The sequence below is a fragment of the Pholcus phalangioides genome, unplaced genomic scaffold (genome assembly GCF_987345545.1).
Source record: "Pholcus phalangioides strain wild (caught in Gottingen) unplaced genomic scaffold, Ppha-v1.0 ptg000010l_1, whole genome shotgun sequence".
Lineage (NCBI taxonomy): Eukaryota > Metazoa > Arthropoda > Arachnida > Araneae > Pholcidae > Pholcus > Pholcus phalangioides.
Window position 1 is genome coordinate 27,626,666 of NW_028301603.1, and position 23,284 is coordinate 27,649,949.

The 23,284-nt window shown below is 34.7% G+C and overlaps 1 protein-coding gene across 2 annotated transcripts in view; it reads right to left on the bottom strand.

Moving 5' to 3' along the window:
* Positions 1–3,231: 3,231 nt before the first annotated feature.
* The window catches only part of LOC149081190 (forkhead box protein N3-like), a 49,451-nt gene continuing 29,398 nt past the window's right edge, over positions 3,232–23,284 (bottom strand). Inside the window, exons 5-11 of one of the 2 annotated variants that reach the window (XM_089237316.1) lie at positions 20,079–20,695; positions 16,501–16,661; positions 14,106–14,164; positions 13,965–14,009; positions 9,465–9,530; positions 6,400–6,469; positions 3,232–4,443 (exon numbers count right to left, since the gene is read on the bottom strand). In XM_089237316.1, the coding sequence (XP_089093442.1) occupies positions 4,047–4,443; positions 6,400–6,469; positions 9,465–9,530; positions 13,965–14,009; positions 14,106–14,164; positions 16,501–16,661; positions 20,079–20,695 (1,415 nt within the window). In that variant the 3' untranslated portion in view covers positions 3,232–4,046. The remainder of the gene's footprint in view (positions 4,444–6,399; positions 6,470–9,464; positions 9,531–13,964; positions 14,010–14,105; positions 14,165–16,500; positions 16,662–20,078; positions 20,696–23,284) is intronic. The other variant, XM_089237317.1, reaches the window with a different exon arrangement.

A 23,284-nucleotide genomic window follows, 5' to 3' on the forward strand; every position in this document is an offset into this window, starting at 1 on the left:
AAAGATCAATAGAATTGCAAAAAAAAACCTTGTACTGCACAGGCACTTTCAAAATTTTGTGTGTGTGGATTAATAATCTAAACCCATGTGCAAATTTATCAATGATTATTTCTTATTACACTGATTGCAGGCAGCACTTAATAGATTGTGCATGCATGTTACTGTGCAGAAAAAAAAATTGTTTTGTTTCTACATGTGCGAATGAAATTAAAAAAAGAAAATATATATTATTCGCAACAAAAAGCAAAATTTCTCTCATCAAAATTATTTTGGAAGACGTAGGAAGACAAATGTACACACATATACAGACATATTCAGAGGGAACGAGAAACCTGAAATTAAAATATTGACCAAAAATCAAAAAATAAAATTACATTGAGATTCGATACAAAAAATTATGTACAACAGTCAACAATTTTAACAAACTACTTCCTTGAGCTCTGACAGACATTATGTCAGCATTTCTCAACTGTCATCATCGTCATACTAAAATACATTTACTCGACAATTATTTGGAAAACAAAAAAAAAAATCATTTTAGATAACTATACACATTGTATGTGTATATATATATTATTATTAATTATGTATATATATATATAATATTTATAATGATATAAACATCTGACTTCTTGCATAATAGAAATCTCATATTATTAATTAATTATTAGGTACAAAGTATACAAATGGAACTTCTAAAACACACTTAAGACAATTGAACAAAATATTATTCTCATCTACCCTGATAATATGCAATGCCAACTTGAAAAAATTTTGAAAGCAAAGAACTTTTTAAAATAAATGTGTGTTATGTATAACAAAAAGAAAAAAAAAAGTTTTAGTACTTTTTAACTAGCTAATGCCAAAGAGAAAAATTCATCCTCCTCAGTACTGGGAAGACCATCATGAAATCCATTCGAAAATTAAAAAGAAAAAGTGTCTAAATATTTAATCATTGACATGAGATGCTCAACCGTAAAAACAAAAAGTGACAGAAAAGTTTTTTTATGCAGAATTTTCTGTAAGTGCTCATTCAATTTCACAACTTTTATTAAATAATTAGTTATCATGATAGTCAAGGAAAAATCATTACAATAAGTGCCTCACTCAAAAAAAAGTAATAATCCCAAATCGATTTAAGAAGTAAATACATCACTATCTTTGGTTTTGCATGTATACATCTTTAATTAGTTTTAAGCAATCAATATATTGCTAATTTACCCTGAGCATGATTTTAAACAAATTTCCTGCTTTATGAATCACTAAAGAATTAATTCAAACAATAAGGGAGTAGCTATTCTAATCCCCAAACTATGCAAACAGTCAGAGATGTATCTCTCTCTTGTCAAATGTAAGAAACAAATTCCCCTTTTTATTTCAGTATTGAAGATTATCAATAAGTAATCAGAGCTGCTTGTTAAGCTCATTGCCTACGAGGAATCCAAACAGTCTAAGGGTAAATATGCTGGAGAAAATATTAAAAAAAAAGTGAATGTATAAGTGTGTCATATATTGCACTTAAATCTGTGATGAACCTTTGAAGTTACAGAAGCCTGTCATAGCAGATACAAAAATAATGGCTTAGATGAAAGAAATTGACCTGCATTTCACTGTAACAAACAAGGAAGGTGGAGTTGCTACTCGAAGATTTTCATCTGAATGAACACGAAAGCAATAAGAATGTGAATCAGCTGAGTTACTTTGCATGAACTTAACAAATAAAATATCTGAAAATAAGGAAAGGGGGAATTAATTTCAATCCCATATAGATATTTTGAATGTGGAGAATATGTGGAAATAGCAGAAAGAAAGAAAGCCAATTCATTGTTTTGATTCCTCATGGACAATACTATCATAAGTAAATTCAATCTACACGAGAACCCTGCAAATAAATTTATCTTACTGCATTCAAATGAAGTTTTTAATATTTTTTTCTACACCCCTTTCACAAAAGTAAATATCATATTATAATAGTTATTAGGTTACATACATCAATACTTTGTTTGAGCAAAAAATGTTTTTTTGTGTGAGTGTGTATGTATTATTTGAGCTTATGTTTTTTTAAATATTTTTATAATTTATTTTCCAAGTTATAATTTTTTAAACATTTCTATTTCCGATGAAAGTAATTTTTTAAGTTGATAACTCTATTTTGAGAGAGACTATTTCATCCTTTTATATCAAGGTTCTGTTTTGTTCTCACAGAACTTTTGTGTCAATCAATAAGATGAAAGCCTTTTTAATATAAGATGAATCCCTTTGGCAATAAGATGAACTCCCTTTGGCAATAAGATAAAGGTTGCAGACCATTTTGGAGAATAACATTCATAACACAATGTAAAAACAATAACTGTTTCCTCATCTAAGCTCACAGACCTCCTGAAATCTCTCCAAGGAGTCTGTGGACCTGTGGTTGAGAACCACTGTTTTAGATAATATCTGAATGAGCTGAATTGTGTGTGTCTGTAAATCCACTAGGGTGAACAATGGAGATCAAACTATGAATAAATCAGTTTACTTTCAGGATTTCCAAGGTAAAAAAAACCCAACATTATTACAAGGCTTGTTAATTTAGGAATATATTGATTCAATTCATTAAGTTTAAAAAAGAAAAAAAAACTATATTAGATGAGGTGAGTGTCAAGCAGAGTAATTTTTTTTCTCATGAAAATAAGGAAATAGTGTGAAAAAATTCATATCAGATAATCTGATTTTTAAAAAACAAACTATACACCATTTTCAGATTAATGCTAAAAAAAGAATCTCTTTGTTCAATAGGGAGGAAAAAATAGTTATTATTATTTACTCATACTGTTCACTTTCAACATGATATACATCAGTGTTCTTCAATCGCTGGTCTGCGGGCTGGTGCCGGTCCAAGAGTATTTTCTACCAATCTGTGTAAAATTTTACCCATCCCTGTAGATTTCATCCTATTTATTTTCAGCAGGTTGGCAAATTACTTTCCATGCTTTCTTTTGAGAATCTGCAAATCATTTTTCCCAGTTCCAAATTATTTCTACTTATTTATTGTTCACTGTTCCGCAACTTCTCTCATTTCCACCAGTCCGAGTGTGTTAAAGGTTGAAGAACACTGATATAAATGATAAATATACGTTCATATTTTCATTTCAAACAGATATTTCAATTTATAATGCTAGTCTGAAATTACAAATCATTGATAGCACTGAAAAATTATGAAAAAAAGTACACATATACTTCTATTTTTTTAAAACAGGTAAAGCAATATAATTTCGGTATTAATGATTTTTTTTGAAAAAAAAAGATACATTAGTCGCTTTTTTTTGGTGTGTTTCATTTCAAACTTAAGGGAAAAAAATCATAATATTCAATATTCAACATGATTATGTTTCACACAAGATGTTACAGAAAAGAAAAAATTACAAAAGAAGGAACTAGGAGCATATACATTAGAATCGGTGATAGGAACATGTTACTTAATCTGTAGAAAATTATCGTTAAAAAAACAAGATATCTATATATAACGATAGCTTTCAATAAATTATTTTGTTAGTATGTAAAAAAAAAAGATTTTCTTTTTAGGCTGCATAAAAACGATAACACAGTATGAAAATAATTTGGAATATGCAGGTTATATATGCAATGATATTGAAAGCTACAAACCTAAAATAACATAGAAATTCAACATATTTGTGGAAGCTTAAAAAAAACTCAATACAATGAATAGGAATCAATGAGGCAGCAAACTATATTTACAATATAATAAAAGAAAGAAAGTAATATAACTTAAAAAAAATTATTGCTAAATACAATATTAATAATCTCGTGTATTCACTGGCTTTGAACAATGTAACATAAAGCCAGTTTTACGCAGACAAAATAAAATAGAACAAAACTGAAAGAATATAACAAATTCATGGTGTTCTCGAATAATCAACCGAGAGCGCTCAAAAAAAAGAAACATAGATAATAACTGCACACACTTGTATAAAGCAAATAGTATAAGTGATAATCAGTGATTTTTTGTTGTACGGTTTCTGGTATGCTCAAAATCAGTCAAGACCTCACGATCTCTCGTCTACCTTGAATAACCTTTTTGTGGCGATTTTTGCAAGATTCATGAGAGCGTGAGCACCTTCAGCAGCAGAGTTGTTTCCGTCATCATCGTCGTTGTCGATAGAGTCATCGTTGTCGTTTGCTTTGGCAAAGGTCATATCACTCATCTGTGAAGTTTCTGCGAAGTCCTCACCTCCGGTAAAACTGATGTGAAGTTCTTTTGGTGCACAATTAGTGTCCTCTTGGCATGCTTCGGCATGCTCTGGGCTGAAGCACGGGCTACTGGAAGAGCCTTGCTGGCTCATGCAGGCACTATAGGTATGATCTTCACTAGGGCTGCTTGTTATCACTGGTGTTTGCTGGGCTACCTTTGATTTCTTTCCAGCTGCAGCGTTATTTGATTGCCTTGAAAATAGAATTTGAATGGAAAGATCAGATATATTTTCTTTAGAAAAATTTCCATTTAGCGACAAATAAAATTTTTCTATGCACAAGAACAGTATTAAAATAGGAAAATACTTCAAGCTAAAAACTGTTATTTGAAAATTTGTCAGTGATAAGATTGTTTGTGCCTGTCAGATCAATTGCGCCAGTTGGTGGGTTTAAAAAAAATTAGACATGCATATAATAATTAATCGCAATGAATTAAAACTAATTAACTGTCTAGTTATTTAAACAGGCTTTATAAGCGCGCGTAACTTAAGACGCATTTCGTTCGCTAGCACACATCGACGAATTTCTTGGTATTATTTTGCAGCAATCGGTTAATTTCAAATTGTAACAGTAAAAATGAGTAACCACCGACGTTTAGATGATGGAATGAGGTAGCGAATTGTGGGGAGGCTAGAAGCAGCCCAATCTCAAGTCCAGATTTGTAGAGAATTCAATTTAACGCCCAGCATCGTGTGTAACTTATGGAAACAGTTCCCAGGATACCGGATCCATCGAGAGAAAGCCTGTGCAAGGTCGTCCAAGAGCCACGACGGCCAGAGAAGATCGCCATTTGTCGATTATAGTGAGGCGAAACAGGAGTGCTACAGCTTTTCAGCTCTCTCGTGACTTGTATGCAGCCACAGGAACCCATGTATCAAGGGTGACTGTTTCCAAAAGACTTCATGAGAGAGGGTTGTTTGCAAGAAGACCTGCTGCTTGCGTCCCGCTCACTTCTAAGGACAGGAGAATACATTTATCATGGTGCAGAGAGCATAGAGATTGGAGTATGGATCAATGGGTGACCGTTCTCTTTACTGATGAGTCCCGGTTCAGCCTAAGCACCGATTCTCGCTGTACGTTCATATGGAGAGAACCAGGGACCTGCTACCTACCCTCCAATGTCCGCGAAATCGACCGTTATGGCGGAGGAGGTTTAATGGTCTGGGCAGGCATCATGTTGGATGGCCGCACACCTCTCCATGTCTTTGAAAGAGGCACTGTGACTAGTGCGAGTATAAGGATGAGGTCTTGGAGCCCTATGTTCGCCTTTTCAGGGGTGCAGTTGGCCCTGAGTTCATTTTAATGGATGATAACGCGAGGCCACATAGAGCTCTTCTGCTCGACGATTTTCTAGAGAGTGAGAATATTCGCCGGATGGATTGGCCAGCCAGATCTCCAGACCTTAACCCTATAGAGCATGTCTGGAATGCTCTGGGGAGGGCAATTGCAACTCGCAACCCCCCTCCGGGAACCATCCAGGGAATGAAAACAGTGTTGCTGAACGAGTGAGACCAGTTGCCACAGGAAATGATAAACTGTCTTATTTCAAGTATGAAATCACACTGCGAGACCTGTATATCTGTAAGAGGGGACCATACCCACTATTAACCCATTTTTTGTTTATTCTGCAACCGCTGTTTCATACCTTCAGACTCCAATGAGTGTTACGCACGATCATGCATGTGTATTACAATTATTGAATGGGAATTTGTTTTGTATTGTACCAATGTATGTACAAATCAAATTTCATTAAAATCGGTACAGTAGTTCTAGAGATAATCGACCATATACCGTGAAACCTCTTAATATGAGACACTTATGGGCAACAGACTTTTTGCCCCCCCCCCCACAAATGGAGATGTCTTTCTATTCAGAAGTAAATGAGTTCCTATTCAAAGGTCACAGATAAGGACCTCCATCCCCTTAAACAGAGGTTTGACTGTGTACGTGAGAACTATTAAATAGCATTAGGAGGAAAATATAAGTCAGTTCATATTCAAGGATCAGTATTATGTAATCAACTAAATACTTTATGCAAATAAAAAAAAAAAGTGTAATCATGTCAAAATCATTTCACTCTCAGCATTATTATTATAGTTAATTTTTCAAACAAACAATTCACGTTGAAAAAAAATCAATATATATTACTTCATTCTTAACCGCTTTCTTGGAAGTCGTCTCTGTGTAATGCAATCACTTTCAGATTCTTCACTGAAACCTGCACCAATAATAATTGAGTTAAGAAAAGGACTTGAGTAACATTCAGTTTATTCAAACTGCTTCAAAAAGTTTTTGTAGTTGGAAAATATAATTTACCAAACTGTATAAGCATATTATTCACGTTTAATTTTTCATACAGAATAATTATCTAAAAATAATAAAAGACAAAGAAAGAATGAAAAAAAGATGATTGATCTGTATGTGCAGAAAGGTAATCTGACAACTCACATGCATGTCAAAATGACATTTCTACGGCCAATTTTTCTACCTATGTTGACAAGCCACCCAGGTACCATTCATTATTAAGACAATGTTCAACCACATGCTACATTTTATTTTTAAACAATGATTTATTACAATAATTAAAACAAAATATTATAATTTGCAATTTTGAATTTTTTGGCATAAAAAGTCTAGAACAAATACTTTATTTTATGGTTCATTTTAGCTAAACTACTTTCTTTCTTTCTTTGAAACTGAACACAACCATGATCCATCAACATGGGCAATTTACTACCGAGTTGTGCGAGAAGTGTAAGTGTGTATACCTAACCGTCTGAGTGTGCATATGGTGTGCGTGGATTAGTGCTGCCATCTATATTTCAAATTGTGAGTGAAGAGTAATGATTGAGCATTTGTAGCATTGTAGGGCTGTTGCTCTCTGTGAAGAGACTTTTCAACGGGGAGATCGGCTCACATTCGTATACCCCAAAGTTCGGAACCAAAGAAAACCAACTTCAGCCTATTACCACTGTGGTGATGGTGGGGTTGGAACCTAGGTCCTCGCGTTGCGAGTCCGTCACTATGACCACTCGACCACCACAGAATCTAGCTAAACTACTGATTACCTGTGTTCAATTTACTTAGCAAAATAGAGCTGTATATTTGAAATATGTGTGAGATGGGGTGGGGGATCAAGGTTAGGTTTTTGCTAACAGAAACTAACTCAGTATTAAAAGTCAAAAAATTATTACCGATGTTGTCAAATAGTTTTTCTTTAACCTGACAGATATGTTAAATAACAAAAAACTTACTATAAAGGTAGATTAAAGTGATTTATATTTTGAATTATATAATTACTGAGTACAAAATACTGAGTTGCTGGAAGTGGCGGTGGCTGGCATCATTGTACAGTCTACAACAATGTAAAAACAATTCCCGGACATGCTTAAAGATACCAGATATGCTTTTGATGTCTGCCGTAGCGAAGACAATCCGTGCTGATGAGATCCTCCAGTGCGTCCACAGGCATCACATGAACGAGTGAGTTAAGGTGACCCCATACAAAAAAGTCACACTTATTGAGGAGGCCAAGCAATGGGTTCCACACATCCAATCCACCTCCTTGAATATATAACAGAGGTGATTACGCACCTCACAGGAAAAATGTACATGGCACCATCATGCCTTGCTGCGCTGTGGCCGGCACACTTTGCAACGTGTTGCAGAAAAACAAAGTATGTTGCTCCATTCAGGTGTCAGCCATCACGATACTCATTGAAACAGACAACTGCTACACATGCTTACTACTGCAATAGCGCTAATTTACACTGTCAGCAGTGCGTGACCCTACCCCGGCGCATGCGTTTCGCGATGCTACTTACGCCAGATATGGGTGAGCAAACCCATGAAAGCATTCAGTGATCAACTGGCATCCACCTTTCGTCTCCTCTGAGCTCAGAGCCTGCATGCATTTTTTGCAATTTTCACCCTCTCAACGTGGTTTGCAACACCATGTTTCACTGAAATTTTTGTTCCTCGTTATACCTAGTAACAACCCTGAGTTTGTCGGTCCATTAACAGAATACCCTCTATAAATGCTATTAAATTTACCATCAGTCATTCTTACTTTTGCACTAAGAATAAGTTATAGGAGTTTCTTAAGCATCATATACAATCAGCAATGCCAAACTGAAAGACATTTTAGTCCTACAATTTAATATTTTTTATTGTTAGCTATATTCTAATGTTGTGCTCAATAAGTGTATTGTTTTAAATATCAGTGATAATCTAGATAATTTAACAATAACATAAATTATCATTATTAACAGGAATACATATATGGCATAAAAGAACTTTTTAAACCACCAATCTGTTATGATAAGAGTACAGAGGTGTTTATATCTATACACATAACATATAAACTGAAGAAATTTTGGGGTGGTCGAGAATCATCTTGCATTAAAGAATATCAAACCATTCCATAGTTTTCCCTTCAGAAAAAATATGCATTGCTCAAAATAATTCTGTAGAAAATAAAAAATTTATTTTACAATTATATTAAGTATTTATTGTTTGTAATAACATTGTCACTTTAAACATTACATGCAATCAATGTGTGTGTTTCCAATGGGAATTTTCATATTTAAAAGCAATATTTGAGGTTTTTAAGCAGGGTTTTTGATGTGACAGTTCAAAAACTCATGCACCAAACACCTGCCAACACTGAATATAACAAATTTAGCATTATACTGAATCACAATTGAACTCATGTTCCAAGATCCTCTATTTTATGTATATTAATTTTTCTCATGACTAATTTCATTACTGCTTCCGTTATATTAAAAAGCTCTTTTATATGAAAGTTTTTCTAATCCCCCAAATACGTTTACATAGGAACAATGCAAAAAAATGAAATTTTGTTATAATGAAGTGATTTTTCCGGTCTCTTGGAATTCATTATGATGGGATTTGACTGTAACTAACGCATTATATCATATGTTATATTTTTATGTTCCGAATCCACAGATTCCTAAAGAAATTTTTATATCATGTGGTCAAGGGTGCTTTCTGAAGTTTCAACTTTTGCTTATTATTTGTAATAACAAGAATTAATAGTATGGGGAAGCCATATCTGGATTTAGCTTTAATTGATAGTTTTATAATGCAAGAAAGAAATCTTACAAATATATAAAACTTTGACTAACACAAGCAAAGTTATCTATCTGTAACAATATGTATAACAAGAAAGAATAGTTGCTGGATTCACATACTCTGGACTGTCCTGCTAGGTCCATTCTTCAAAGTGAGCATTGTGGCTGCTGCATCTACTTCTGGATCTGGAGCAACAGAAATGTGATATACGTTACATGTCACAAAAATGAAAATATATACCTGTACAGGTTGGTCATAAAACAATTTTGCAGGTATATGAATTCCTAGCACCCGCAAAAATGAATAAATATGAATGAAATTCGAGATACAGGTGTTTCAAAGTATGTGCTTCAGAATGAAGAGAAAAAACCCTAGCTCTCGCAGATACAGTCATAGCAACAAAATTTTGAAAGATTCAAATGGCAGCACTCACTTTATAGGACGAAACACACTACACTGCCATGACCACATCACATCAGAGACATTGTGAATTCTGATTTGTGGAAATTATGTGATGTGTAAGTCCTATGTTGCAGAATTTTCACAAATCAGAATTCATAACATAACTGCAATGTGTTTCAGCCTTTATGCATTGCCAAGTGATCAGTGCAGTGAAAAACTATGAATGACAATAGAACAGCACTTGTAGCCCTATAAACATCAGTGCAGGACAAAGAGGAAGAAAGATCTCCACCACAGGGGGTTGGTGTGCTAACCTCTCATGGTGGGAGACTTCCGACTGCATTGGTTGTTTCCACCTGCTTCTTTAGCTATGTCTAGTACCAGAATTTATCCCGCTGCAGGTACTGTTCTAATGCCATTCATGATTTTTCACTGCACTAATGATTTTTTAATGTATAACAGTGGATATTGCCATTTGAATTTTTTGAAATATTTTTGCTGTGGATTGCAGGAGCTAGCTCTCTCTCATTCGAATGCATATTCTAAAACACCTATATCTCAAATTTCATTTTCATTCGTTGATTTTTGAAGTTGCCAGGGTATATATTGGCAAAGCTATTTTATGACCACCTTGTGTATAAAGAGTGATTCCATAATTCCTCTTGCTACATTTTAGATCTTAGAGGCATACTGCCAATTAGAAAAAATATCACAATAATGTGTAGACCTCATATAATCATTCATGTTGCAAGGGGTTGTACAGTTATTGAAATAAAAATATTGACTTTTTTTTATAGAGACACCCTGTCCTCTAACTTCCACTTAGAGAGGTGTTGCCCTGTCTCCCCTACGGCCGAAAAAAAAAAACCAGCATGTTTAATTGGCTGAAATATTTGAATTAAAAAATTGGGGAAAAGTTGAAAAAGAACAGTATAAACAAGAGAAAGAAGTGTTGCCCATTAGTTTATGCCAGTGGTTCTGAACCAGTGCTCCTTGTACACTTTCCAGGGGCTCCATGGCTGCTCCAGGAAAGTAAAAACTCCAGTAAAATTAAAAAATAATAAGTATCAACATTTTTAAATAGTAAAAATAAACCAGTAACTGATGAATAATTAAAAAATTGGCCTACAGGGCTCTGCCATACCTTCTAAAAAGAGCTCTGCGTGTCAAAAAAGGTTGAAAACCGCTGGTTTATGATATTCTTCCCCAACTTCTCTCCGATTTCAAATCTCAGCAAATAATGCACATAGAAACATGGAATTTGTTTTTGTAGGCCCCAGCAGAGACAAAACAACAACTTTCTAATTGGCTCAAAAGCCCAGGGTGTCCATATAAAAAGTTATTTTTTTTATTTCAATAACTATACACCCCCTTGAAACATGAATGACATACCTGAATTCTACAAGTTATTTGTATACTTTTTCTAATTTGAAGTATGCCTCTAGGATCAATGTTTCCTCAGTTAAATGCAGCAAGGGGAATTATGGAATCACCCTGTATATATTTTTAAATCTAAGACATACAAAAACACATGCCATAAGTTAAAGTATGAGATAGCTTTGGTGCTGTAGAAAGTTTCCAAAATGTTAAAAAATTGGCATATTATCTGAAAGTAGTTTGTTTTTTTAGAAAACAGTAGCTGCATACTTTTTAGTACTTATTAGAGAATGAAATGTTATTACCAGTTATCCTAGCAGCAGGATGGAACATGATTCAAATTACAATCAAACCCAGCTCATAAATGAAATTTCTGGTCCTGCCCCATAAAACATTCTCTCATATACTAAACCTCTAGTCATAACAAATCAAATTTTTATTTCTTAGATGTTTGTTATAACAGGGTTTGACTATATACCTTGTTCGGCCAGGCTTATATAAATGGCCTAGCAAGGTCATTTAACATCAAATCAATAATACTAATTCTCCCCCCCCCCCTGTACTTTATAATTTGGTCTTCCAATCATATATGTAGTATCCTGTACATGTGCAAAAACTGTTAAGTAATGGATATTATCTACTTTCCTGTTGATATTTTATTTTTAGCACAAAATATCACTCAGACTTTAAACAGTCGAATCTTATTATAATGAACTCCAAGAAACCTGAGAAATCACTGTTATAATGAAATTTTGTTATAAAGGAATTCCAGATTTTTGCATAGTTGATAAGTAAACTTATCTGGGGGATTAGTGTTTGTTAAAACGAGATTTTTGCTTTAACGGTATTCGTTAAAACGGGATTAGATTATTATCTTTGACTAAATTTCATATACAAATATTACTTTTACAATTTTAAACATATGATTCTAGCACACTTGAAATATGAACACACTCCCAATACACTTGGTTTATGAGTGTTTCACAAGATGAGCAAAAATGTTTAACAAATTTCAACTTGATAAATTATCAATCTCGCAAGATGAATAAACATTTTGAAAGTTTCAACTCGATAAACTATAGATTTCTTGTAGTATGAGCATTCGTTTATTAGTAGATTTACTTATTCATTTTATAAGCAGTAAGTATATCAAAGGCATCTTGATAGGGACTAGTCTATACGAGGCTTTACGTATTAGGGTTCTCTGTCAAGCGTCTCATGATCACAACTGTCTCAACAAGTCCAGGGGATGAGCCCAAGCATTCTTCCAAACATAGGCCAGTTTGCAAACAGGCTTATTTCATTGAAAAATGACCTGGTCAATGTGTGAGTTTCTGACTTTGGCCAGCCAGTTCGCCAAGTGACTGGTAATCCCTGGCCAAAGTCTGAAAAACCCAGTGATTCGGAGTCATGGCCAAGTTACTGTATTTTTTTGTGATAATTATGGCCATGTTAACTGTGGCAGCCTTAATGATCAAAGGAATCTAAATACTGTCGTCTCAAATAATATAATACTTGCTTAAACTTTTTTAATCCTTCAATCATATAATAATACTTCCATCGTATATCATCTCATTTTAATATCAATTCTTTTATGTTGTTTTTGAAGATTTTTACTATCAGACTACAAGTCAGAGGGGTTTGGGGAAAGGGGTTTTACAAATTGCAAAAAAATCTACAAGCCAGAAAATAGTTTTAGGCGAAAATTTTTTTTACTCTGAGGAAAAAGGTCCAACATAATGTTTCTTTTGACTTTTTACAGGGCATAGTGACCCTCTTTCATGTTGGCAGATATGCTGCTATAAATCCCAAACATTTTGTGCTGATCTCAGCAATTTAGTAACTACACAAAGAAAATTTTAGATGGCAATTTTTTAGTCATCATGGCAACCTGGCACCTGGAATTTTTTCAACCCTAGTTTAGGGGATTGCTCACCTAACTGAGAATGTGATGAGACAAGGGCTTTGTTCATGTGGGCTGTGACGGTACGGGAGTGGCCACAGCTTCCACTTAAGTGATTATATTTATATTTTTTATTGATTCACACAAGATAGAAATTCTATTGCAGTCGTGATGTGGTAATAATTTTTTTCCCTTCAAAATTTGATAGAAAAAGTATACAGCTATATTATTATATAAATATTTTTTCTCTCTGATTTGGCGTTTTTTCTCTCTCATCATGTGGAGCCTCCGATTCAATACAGATACTATATATAACCATGCATAGGCCTACACAGAATATTTTCTGGAGGGGGGGGGGTAAAAAAATAGGGGGTTATGTGTTTTCATGCAAAATAACACTATAATTTCGGCTTGGGGGGTTAGAACCCCAACCCTTCCCTCTGCATATGGCAATGCAGCCATGTATCACATGTTGGTGATAAAAAAAATTGATGTAGCACCTACTGAACCATCTTACATCAGCACATCGAACATTGGCCAGAGATCTTCAGCCAATTTGTGTATTGGCCAGCCAAAGCCAGAATTATTTCTCCAAATTGACTTTAGCCAAACCTCTTGGCCATTTTGCTCATTCGCCACTTTTCTGACTTTGGCAGTAGCACATATATTTCACACTCCTATGTGCATTAACGGAAACCATCAATAGTTTAGGGCCCCTTTCCCATGGCCTATTATTTCCTAAGACATCACTGACTGTGCAAATGGCATTATTAGCACAGGCCCATGAAAGGCACTTATGAAATTGATGAAAAACTCAATCAAAATCTCTCATAAACTTCAATGAGCCTTGACAGACATGAATTAATCACAAAAAAAAAAGAGAGAGAAAAAAAAGAAGAATGAGTAAAGAGACAAGATACAATGAATGAATAAATACCTTTGACACTACTTGCAAGCCGCCGAGCCAAATATGGGAAAAGTTCTGAAATACAAAGAGGGGTTATTATATTAACTTATGATAGATTGATCACTTTTACAGTAAGATTCAGTTACTGACATGATGTTCTAAACTTCTTACCAGGTGAAGGTATTTTTATTGCTTGCTGTGATGAAACAAGAAGACACGGTTTCACCTCACTAAGACAACAGAGAATGAAAATTATAATTTTCTACTCCTTTTTCTAACTTGCATAAAAATACTTGAAAAATTTCTGGCACAACTATTATTATAAGGATCATTGATAACTATACTTGTGGCGCACAGTTAATACTGAGCTACTCCACTAAAGCAAAGTGATAAAAGCATGTTGCTATTCCAAAAAAGTTTTTGTACTATATAAAAATCAAGCCATAAATTTCATGCTTGTTATTTTAAACCTAATTAAATAAACAAAACAAAAAAAGCCATTGTTTTTTGCCCTAAAATTGCTTCTTTCACGGATGAATTTTTATAGTTTCACCTATTCTGCACATAACATCACACCATAATGCTAAAAAATATATACAATGAAAACTCATAAAATGATACTCTGTGGACCAATAAAAAATATCAGTGTAGAGGGATTATCATTATATCAAGAGGTAGCATATTACCATCATGTGCCGCCAAATTCATGTTGCGGATGACTTCGCTTCAAAATCAGCATTTTGATACCACCAGAAAATGCATTGATTTGTATTAAGATATGCATAGATCATAATTCACTACTTAATTATTAAATTATTAGTTAATGCTTTGACATAAAAAATGTGAGGCGGGATTATAAGCAGGTACAGATCCCCCGAAGTAGGAGGGAAAATGTCCACCTCTGCAAATAGTAAAATTTTTCACTGAATGGGGGGGGGGGGGAAGGCAGGATTTCCCCTTCTGTATCTGCCTATGGTGGGGAATGGTTCTGTCACCTCATATATTAATTCACCTCAAAAATTATAATCCATTAATTGATTAATAAGATTAAAAAAGATGTTTTGCCCCTATAAAGAGGTTCACAATAGGGCTCAATGAATTGAAAAAAAAATTAGTCACCACTTAATTTAGGAGCCAAGCAAGGTTTTAAGCAGAAAAAAAACCATAAAAAGTTCCAAATCTTTTTCACCTCTTCCGGGACTTCATCCCTTCCCATGTTGGACGACATTATTATGAGACATTAAGACATTGTAATGAAATCAGAAAATTTTGTGTCATACCTAGACCCTCTCTCTGATTCAGCAATCTCATACACGCTCCTAAAATTTTCTCTTTGTCATTGCACTGTGAACAACAGTTTTGGTCATTAGGAAGCATCAGATCCCCTCAGTACCATTTGGGAGTGCAACCCACTATTAGACATTTCCTACAATTTCTGAGTGAAACAAGCTAGAGAAAGTACAGTAGTTTCTCACTAATTCGGCACATATCAGACAGAAGTGTGCTGGATTACCGAAATTGTCAAATTAATGAAGTCAATTGAAAAAGCCCATTCAAATAACATGTATTCATATACGACATATATGCGTTAACATGTTTTTTTCTATAAACTCAAAGAGAAGCCGCCTAAAAAAACCAGATTACTGGATGGGCCAGATTATCGAGAGTCTACTGTTGTTTAAAATTGGTGACTAACCTAAAATAACTGATTTTCTAGAGAAATGACAAAATTTAAATGGAGAAATTCGGGATGTGACAAACATGTTCAGCATATTAAATTGCTTCAAGCAGGTTACCTTAATTTGTCAATCAATTTCTATATTAGCGTATATTTGCATTTAGCAAATGGGTGAGTGAAACAAATAAAATAATAATTAGAGCATCAATTAATTCCTGTACTACATTTTATGAATGTCTGGAAAATGTTCAATGATAGTCTTTAGTCAGCCGATTAATTGATTAAAAATTTTAATCGATTTTCAGCCCCCAATGAATAGAAGTGCTTAGAAAAGAAGACTTAGCCCCACCACCACCACCAAAGATCGATACTCAAGCTCACTTCCCTAAATTGGGGTAGCTTTGGGGTATCCATCTACTTCAGTGTTTCTACATCAATGGTTAGCACCATCAGACAATATTAGACTGGCGGAGAGATGTTGAGTAGATACTGAAATTTATATAACAGTGCCCCCACAGCTCAAGACTCTTATCCACTGACTTACATTATCCAATAAGCTAAAAGTTTCAAGCATTCTTTTAACTGAATTATGGTGTTCATGAATTTAAAAAAAAGTAATAATTATTTTTAATAATTAAAATTATTAAAAATAATTAATAAAAAATAAAAAATTAATAACTATTTGCATAGGCAGGCAAGCAGAGGTGGACATTTTCCTTCCTGCTTCAAGGGACCTGTACTTGCTTATAACCCTGCTTCCCATTTTCTATGTCAAAGCATTAATTAATAATTTAATATTAATAAGAATTAATTATTATTAAATTAATAGAAATTAATAATCAAAATTGGTATAATTAATTAATTATAATAATTAATAGCCAAGCTTACCTTTCAGATTTACCATTTTGACACAAAGTTGGAGAGGAAGAAGACAAATGAGGGAAATGGCTGAACTCTACGTTGGCCATGCTAGGAGCTTTTTGTAAGGCTTGTATGAGATTGGGACGGAACTTTGGATCAATGCACCACAGAGATCCTTTACCAATATTCTGAAAAAAAATTAGGAAAAATTGATTGGACTTGGAAAATTACTTTCCTTTCTTTTTCTTCTAAATTCAAAATGTGGTGGGGGAAAATTAATAATTTTTCACAAATACAGTAAAATTCCTCTTAATGATCACCCCTCAGATGCAGTCACCGCTGTTTTACGACCAAATAAAAATATATTGGCAAAAAGCCCATTAAATAATGTACTTCAAACCTCTGCTTAACGGTTATCCTCCACCATTTTCATCATTACTTTGTTCCATTGGATTAAAACCGCTGTATGGACAGCTGCAATTTTAATTCAAACTATGCCCACTAAATGGGCGAACAAGTTCTAATATCAGATCCTATTTTTCAATGAAGTTTTGACTTGGTTTTTTTTGTTAATGTTGGACACATCTCATGTCAGTTTTCTGGCTGTGCTTGTATATTTTACATGATTTCGCGCTGTTTAATATGACAATATATTTGGCAGTACCTCTTCCCTGTCTTCTGGAATTCCTTGGATTTCAATGTTTGAAGCTTGCAACCTTAATTCAATGTCATCCAGAGTCATGTGGGCATTTTCAATTTTTTGATTCAATTGATAATTTTCCAGTTTTAGCATATTGTTTATACAAATACAAATACAAATACAACGCCACAACAGGCAAAATGCCCAACGAGGTGGCTGATAAAAAGATGCCCATAAAAATATGGTTGTCATATGTTTCAAAAATACAGCAACCCAATTAAAAATGCAATTAACACAAATTACAAACAATATATACACATGATAAAATATTATACGATGCCCATAAAGATTACTTATGGTTGTCTTATTCTAAGAATGGATAGCTTCTCGATTTACCCCAACATGTTTATCGTATTTCTTTTTAAACGTGTCAATTGTGTTACAATTTACTACCTCCGGGGGTAAGCTATTCCATTTATTAACAACCCTATTGGAGAAAAATTCCCTGCGACACCATAACCTTGCATTGTCCCTCACCAATCGATACTGGTGTCCCCTTGTAAAAGCAGTCGATTGGCGGTGTACTAAAAGTTCATGGTCCATCCTATCCATCCCATTGAAAATTTTGAACACTTCGATCATATCTCCTCGACACCTGCGTTCATCCAATGTAAACATATTCAAAAAATGAAGTCTTTCTTCATAACTCAAGCCCTGTGTGCCAATAAGGACACGCGTAGCTCTTCTCTGCACCCCTTCAACCAAGTCTATGTCCCTCTGTAGGTATGGTCTCCAAAACCTTACAGCATACTCCAGTCCAGGACGAACTAAGCCTCGAAAAAGAGGAAGAATGACTTTAGGAGAACGCGAAGAGACCTTTTTGAAAATGAGACCAAGCATTCTATTCGATTTTTTGACAACCGCTGAACAATGTTCAGAAAACTTAAGTCGCTCGTCAATGAGAATTCCCAAATCGGTGACTCTAGTTGCATCCGGGATAGTGACACCATTCAACTCGTAAGAGAACCGTTGGTTGTTCGAACCAAAATGAGCGACCATGCACTTATCTACGCTAAACGTCATGCTCCATTCATTTGCCCATGCTGCAATCTTGTTTAAGTTGGTCTGGAGCAACTCCCTATCGCTATCATTCCCGATTACCCCCATTAGCTTCACATCATCTGCGAATTTGCTAGTAATTCCATCGATACCCTGATCGAGTTTATCGATAAAAAGTGAAAAAAGTATGGGGCCAAGGACACTTCCCTGAGGAACTCCACTTGTGACGTCTGTCCAACCAGAGAATTCCCCGTTCACCATAACTCGTTGCGACCTATCTCTTAACCACGATTCTATCCAATTCAGCAAGTTGCCCCCTATTCCAATCTCGTGTAAACGCTTCAAGAGTTTGCCATGTTGGACCCGATCGAATGCCTTCTGGAAATCAAGGTAAACAACGTCGACATTTTTGCTCTTACCCAAAGCCTTAGTCACGTAATCATAGAAGCAAAGGAGGTTAGTTACACATGACTTCCCCTTCCTGAACCCATGCTGATTATCCGACAATACATTATTCTCGTCTATCCACTTCACAAACTGCCTTTTGAACTGCATATCTTTAATTTCTCTAAGTTCATGTTTCATCTTGTTAACTTCATTTCTAATATCCCTTATTGCACTGTCATTGAATTCCAAAGCCTTTTTCAGATCGATAATTTGGGTTTTAAGTTTTTGACATTTTAGGGTTAATTTCGATGTCATTATTTTAATTTCCAATTTAATCATTTATATGATTTTCTGATCGCGATTCTCAAATGAGATCTTGCATATTTCACATTTCCAGCTATCTTTATCCTTAGTATTCATCTTTCTGAGGTTTGATTGAGGAACACCCATACATTTTGGATGGTAAAAATCTCCACAGTGAAAAAAATACACTTGAAAACTTCCACAAGTTCAAATATTTTTCCTTTACAAGTTTTGCAAAAATCACCTGCATCCATTTTGTCTGGCTCACAAACAGTAGCTTAACTCACACCACCAAGTTCACAGCAGATAGAAAAATATATGCAAATATTATTGCTCCCTTTGTTTCATTTACATATTTTTAGTGCAGTTTTTATGAGTAGCCTATACATTCATGAAATTAATAATACCGAATATCAAAAGTGACTGGCAATACTACTTGGTTTATGCCTTTGTAATAGTGTTAACTGGTCTGTTGTGAATGTAACCTCCATATTGCAGTCAGTTGTCATTATTGTCTGCCTTTGCAAGACATTGCTATGTATAAGTGTGGTAATAACAAATCCAGTCAGTTGTAAATTTGAGCAGTGATTAGATTTTTAAACTGAAAAAAACATAATGCTGCTGAAATTCACAGTCAAGGCCTACTGCAATAAATGAAGAAGTGAGGCAATGATGTCACAAGTTTAAGAAAGGGCGTTCAACTGTTCGTGCCAAACAGAGGAGTAGCAGACCAAGTGGCTAGACTGATGATCTCGTCGAGTGTGTGAATGCAAAAGTGAAAGAAAATCTTCACTTTATAATAAGCAATCTTTCTCTAGAATTTTCAGAAGGTTTCTAGGACAATGTTGTTGAGAATCAGGACTGAAACGCTAAGCTATTGGAAACTGAGCATGATGGGTACCAGAAATACTCACATTCTGAGGAAAGTGAAGAATTGAAAATCTCAGTGCAAAACTGATTAAAATGCCAGGTGGCAGAATTTTATGCAGAAGGTTTGAAGAAGCTTGTTTCACAATAACAAAAGTGTTTGGAATGACATGGTGATTATGTAGAAAAATGAAGTAAATACGTAAATGTTCATAAGAATTAATAAAATTACTTTTTTTAATTGTTTTTATTTTACGGCTGATCCATCTTTAATTTTAATAACATTGTTTATTTTTATGAACATTTGGAAATTGATATTTCAAAGAAAAATCAAAGGAATAATCATTACCTGTCCCTTTTCTTTATCAACTTTAAGGAAACACTTGCTCAAGGATAGATTGTGCCTTACTGAGTTTTTCCAGCCTGTCGGAGCATTCTGAAAGTATGGGAAGTGGCTGAGGATCCAGTTGTAGATATCCTTTACAGGCAGGGCTTTATTGAGGGAATCTTCTATGGCCATGAATATGAGACAACTAAATGAGTAAGGGGGTTTAGAATTTGCATGAAGAGTGGGATGATAAGGCATATGACCTCTGAAACTTAACTGTTCAGCACTGTTCTGCTCAACTGGTTCACAGTTTAAAGCAACATTTTCTACCGGCTCATCTGTGTAATCACTAGACGGAGTGTCACTCAAGACATCTTCCACTTCTAAACCGCAAGCACCCATCTGGAAGTTTTTCAATAGATTTGTATCTTGAAGCCACGTCAAACTTGTTAGCTCATCGTCTTCTAAGCCATTTGTCTCTCTACCTGGAGTTCCACCCGATGATCCATTTGCCACAACAAATCTGCCTACTGACAGTAAACCATTTTGCAAGTTGTAATTGGTTGCCATGGCAACACTTCTTTCAGTACCATCAACACTATTTTCTTCTACAGCCATGAAAGGGCCAGGAGGTATCACTGAAAGAAAAAACAAACAAACAAAAAAGCATAAATTCCTAATGTATACTTGTAATCGTGTTAATAAAACCTTGTATCACAATCAAAATCATAGGCGGATAAAAAAAGGAGGGCGGCATAGGCGGAGATAGACTTGAAAGTCTGGGGGGAGGGCACAATGATGATGTCAATTCATATATACACATACATTAGATCAAACGACTCCACCTTTGACGCTGGGGGGGGAGGGCGCATTTCCACCCATGGAGGATGGATGGGGGGGACCAAAATTTGTATTACTAGCATAGGCAGGAGCATTTTGATACGCGAAAAAATGATTTTGAAGAGTAATCTCACTCCTCTTTATAATTTTAAGGCATATTTCTTTACGAAAAACTGAGAAATAACTGTATTAAAAAATACCCAAAATTTGAAGGAGTATTTTCACCCCTTAACAAAATTTGGATGAGTAAAATTGAATTTTCACGCATTAATCATGCATCTGGATGCATATTGGCAAACACTGAGTAGGAGAGCAGAAATGGAAAATCAAACCCCCACCCCTATTCAACGCACCTGTATCTGCTTATGATCAAGATATGCATGTAACATGAGAATTACATTCTATGCCATCACTGAAAAATCATGGAGATAAACTGACGGAAAAATGCAATGAGCATTTATTTTCTCATCTAGTTCATTAAATACCACATTTGCATCATAGAATTCCTGCAAACCTTTATAGTCTTATTTTTAAAGTAAATATACAAATTGTGAAATATTTCTAGCTTGAATTTTATTTGTATGATTCTTAATCGCTCAAGTAGAAAAACGTGTAACTCATTCTATTGATTTTTGTAGGAATATCTGAAGGGTCTGACATCTGAACGTCTGTTCATGAGACACACACACAACTATTGAAATACTATACAATACGGACATAGGGTCAGAATTAGCTTTAATGCAGTGAAGCATTGAAACATTAGTGTTGGAGGTAGATTTTTTCAAGAAGTTCTTATAAATACAGTATTTGCCACTTGATATTATCATGATCACCAAGTCCACATTTACTTAATCATCATTTGGTTTTTGTTATCTAATCAGCCGACCTTCTATGTTTTTTCCCCTGTTCTGTTTCAGAACTTTTCATTTTTTTGCATAAAATTGCAGAATTGTAGTGATAGGGAAGAACAGACATCCAAGATGTTTGAAAATATCAAGAGCCTACCATTTGATTATTCTGCAAACAAATCTGCTTGGATGACTCGCAGAAACTATAAACAAATGACCAGTCGAATACAATTGCTTTCATAAAAAGTCAGACGACCTTATTTTTGTTCATATTTTTTAATCCTTGAGTTAAATCGGTATATAAAGCATATAGATTTGACTCTAAATAAATAATAATAATAACGTGACCATCACGTATTCCCAAAAGATCAGTATGATCCATCCAGGGAATTTGTTAGTGTTAGTAAACATCCATGCCGAAACCGGGATTCAAACCCAGGCCTGCACAGTGAGAGGCTAGCTCCCTAACCACTCAACTGCCCAGGCGGCTTTAATACTAATTAAATATATATCTGAAAATAAGCTCATAATCAAATCATATACTTTGTTTATTGATTATGAGATTTTCTCATAACCAAAAAAAAAAATACTCAAACTTATGAGATAAAAAAAATCAGGACGATTCACTAGACTCACCAAACTATCAAAAAAATAAACATAATAACATAATTTGAGATATTTGGTTGGGTACCCCCAAATCCAAGTTTTGGTAGGTGTTTTTTTCTATTCTTGCAAAAACTGAAATTTTACACCCAGATTGGCAAATTTCATAACTTTACAGTGATGTTTAACCATCAGGTGACTGTGATGGCTATGCTTTTGGTCCATGACGCCTATTATTCGCACTAAAGGACCAGTACTGGATGAGCCAAAGCAGCCCCACACCATCACGTAACCACCACTATGTTTAACTGCAGTAGGAAACTGATATCTCCTGTTGAACTGCTGGCCTACTGGCTGCCTAATATATCGTTGTGCACTTGATTCAAATATTTGGAACTTGGACTCATCACTCCAAAGAACTTTTGCCCATTGTTTGGGGGTCCAACTTTGGTATTTCCGAGCAAAATCAAGTCGGGCCTTTCTATTCTTAAAGGAAATCAAAAACTTCGACCAAAAAAACGAGCTTCATAAAGACACCGCTTGATTGTAGAAACACTGACAGAAACTCCACGACTGGCTTGGAATTCCTGGTTTATCGCCACTGCTTTTTTCCTTGGATTCTTTACTGGATGTTGTTTTATCAAGCAATTAATTATGGGAAAAGGTTTTCTTGGGCGACCAGAGGAACCAGACCTTCTGGTTACGTCACCAAGCACTTGAAACCGTTTCCAAACATCACATATCACTGATTTGGAACACATAGAAGTTTAGAAACAGAAATGTAGCTTTGTCCATCTTGGATAAGTTTCACGATCTGTTTTTCGTTTCCAGAGAAATTTGTCTTTTACAAGGCATTTCTCTCACTTTGCAAGAAAAACGATTTCGAATTTAAAAAATTAAAAACAGCTCCAGAAACAAGAAAAATTCCCAATGTCT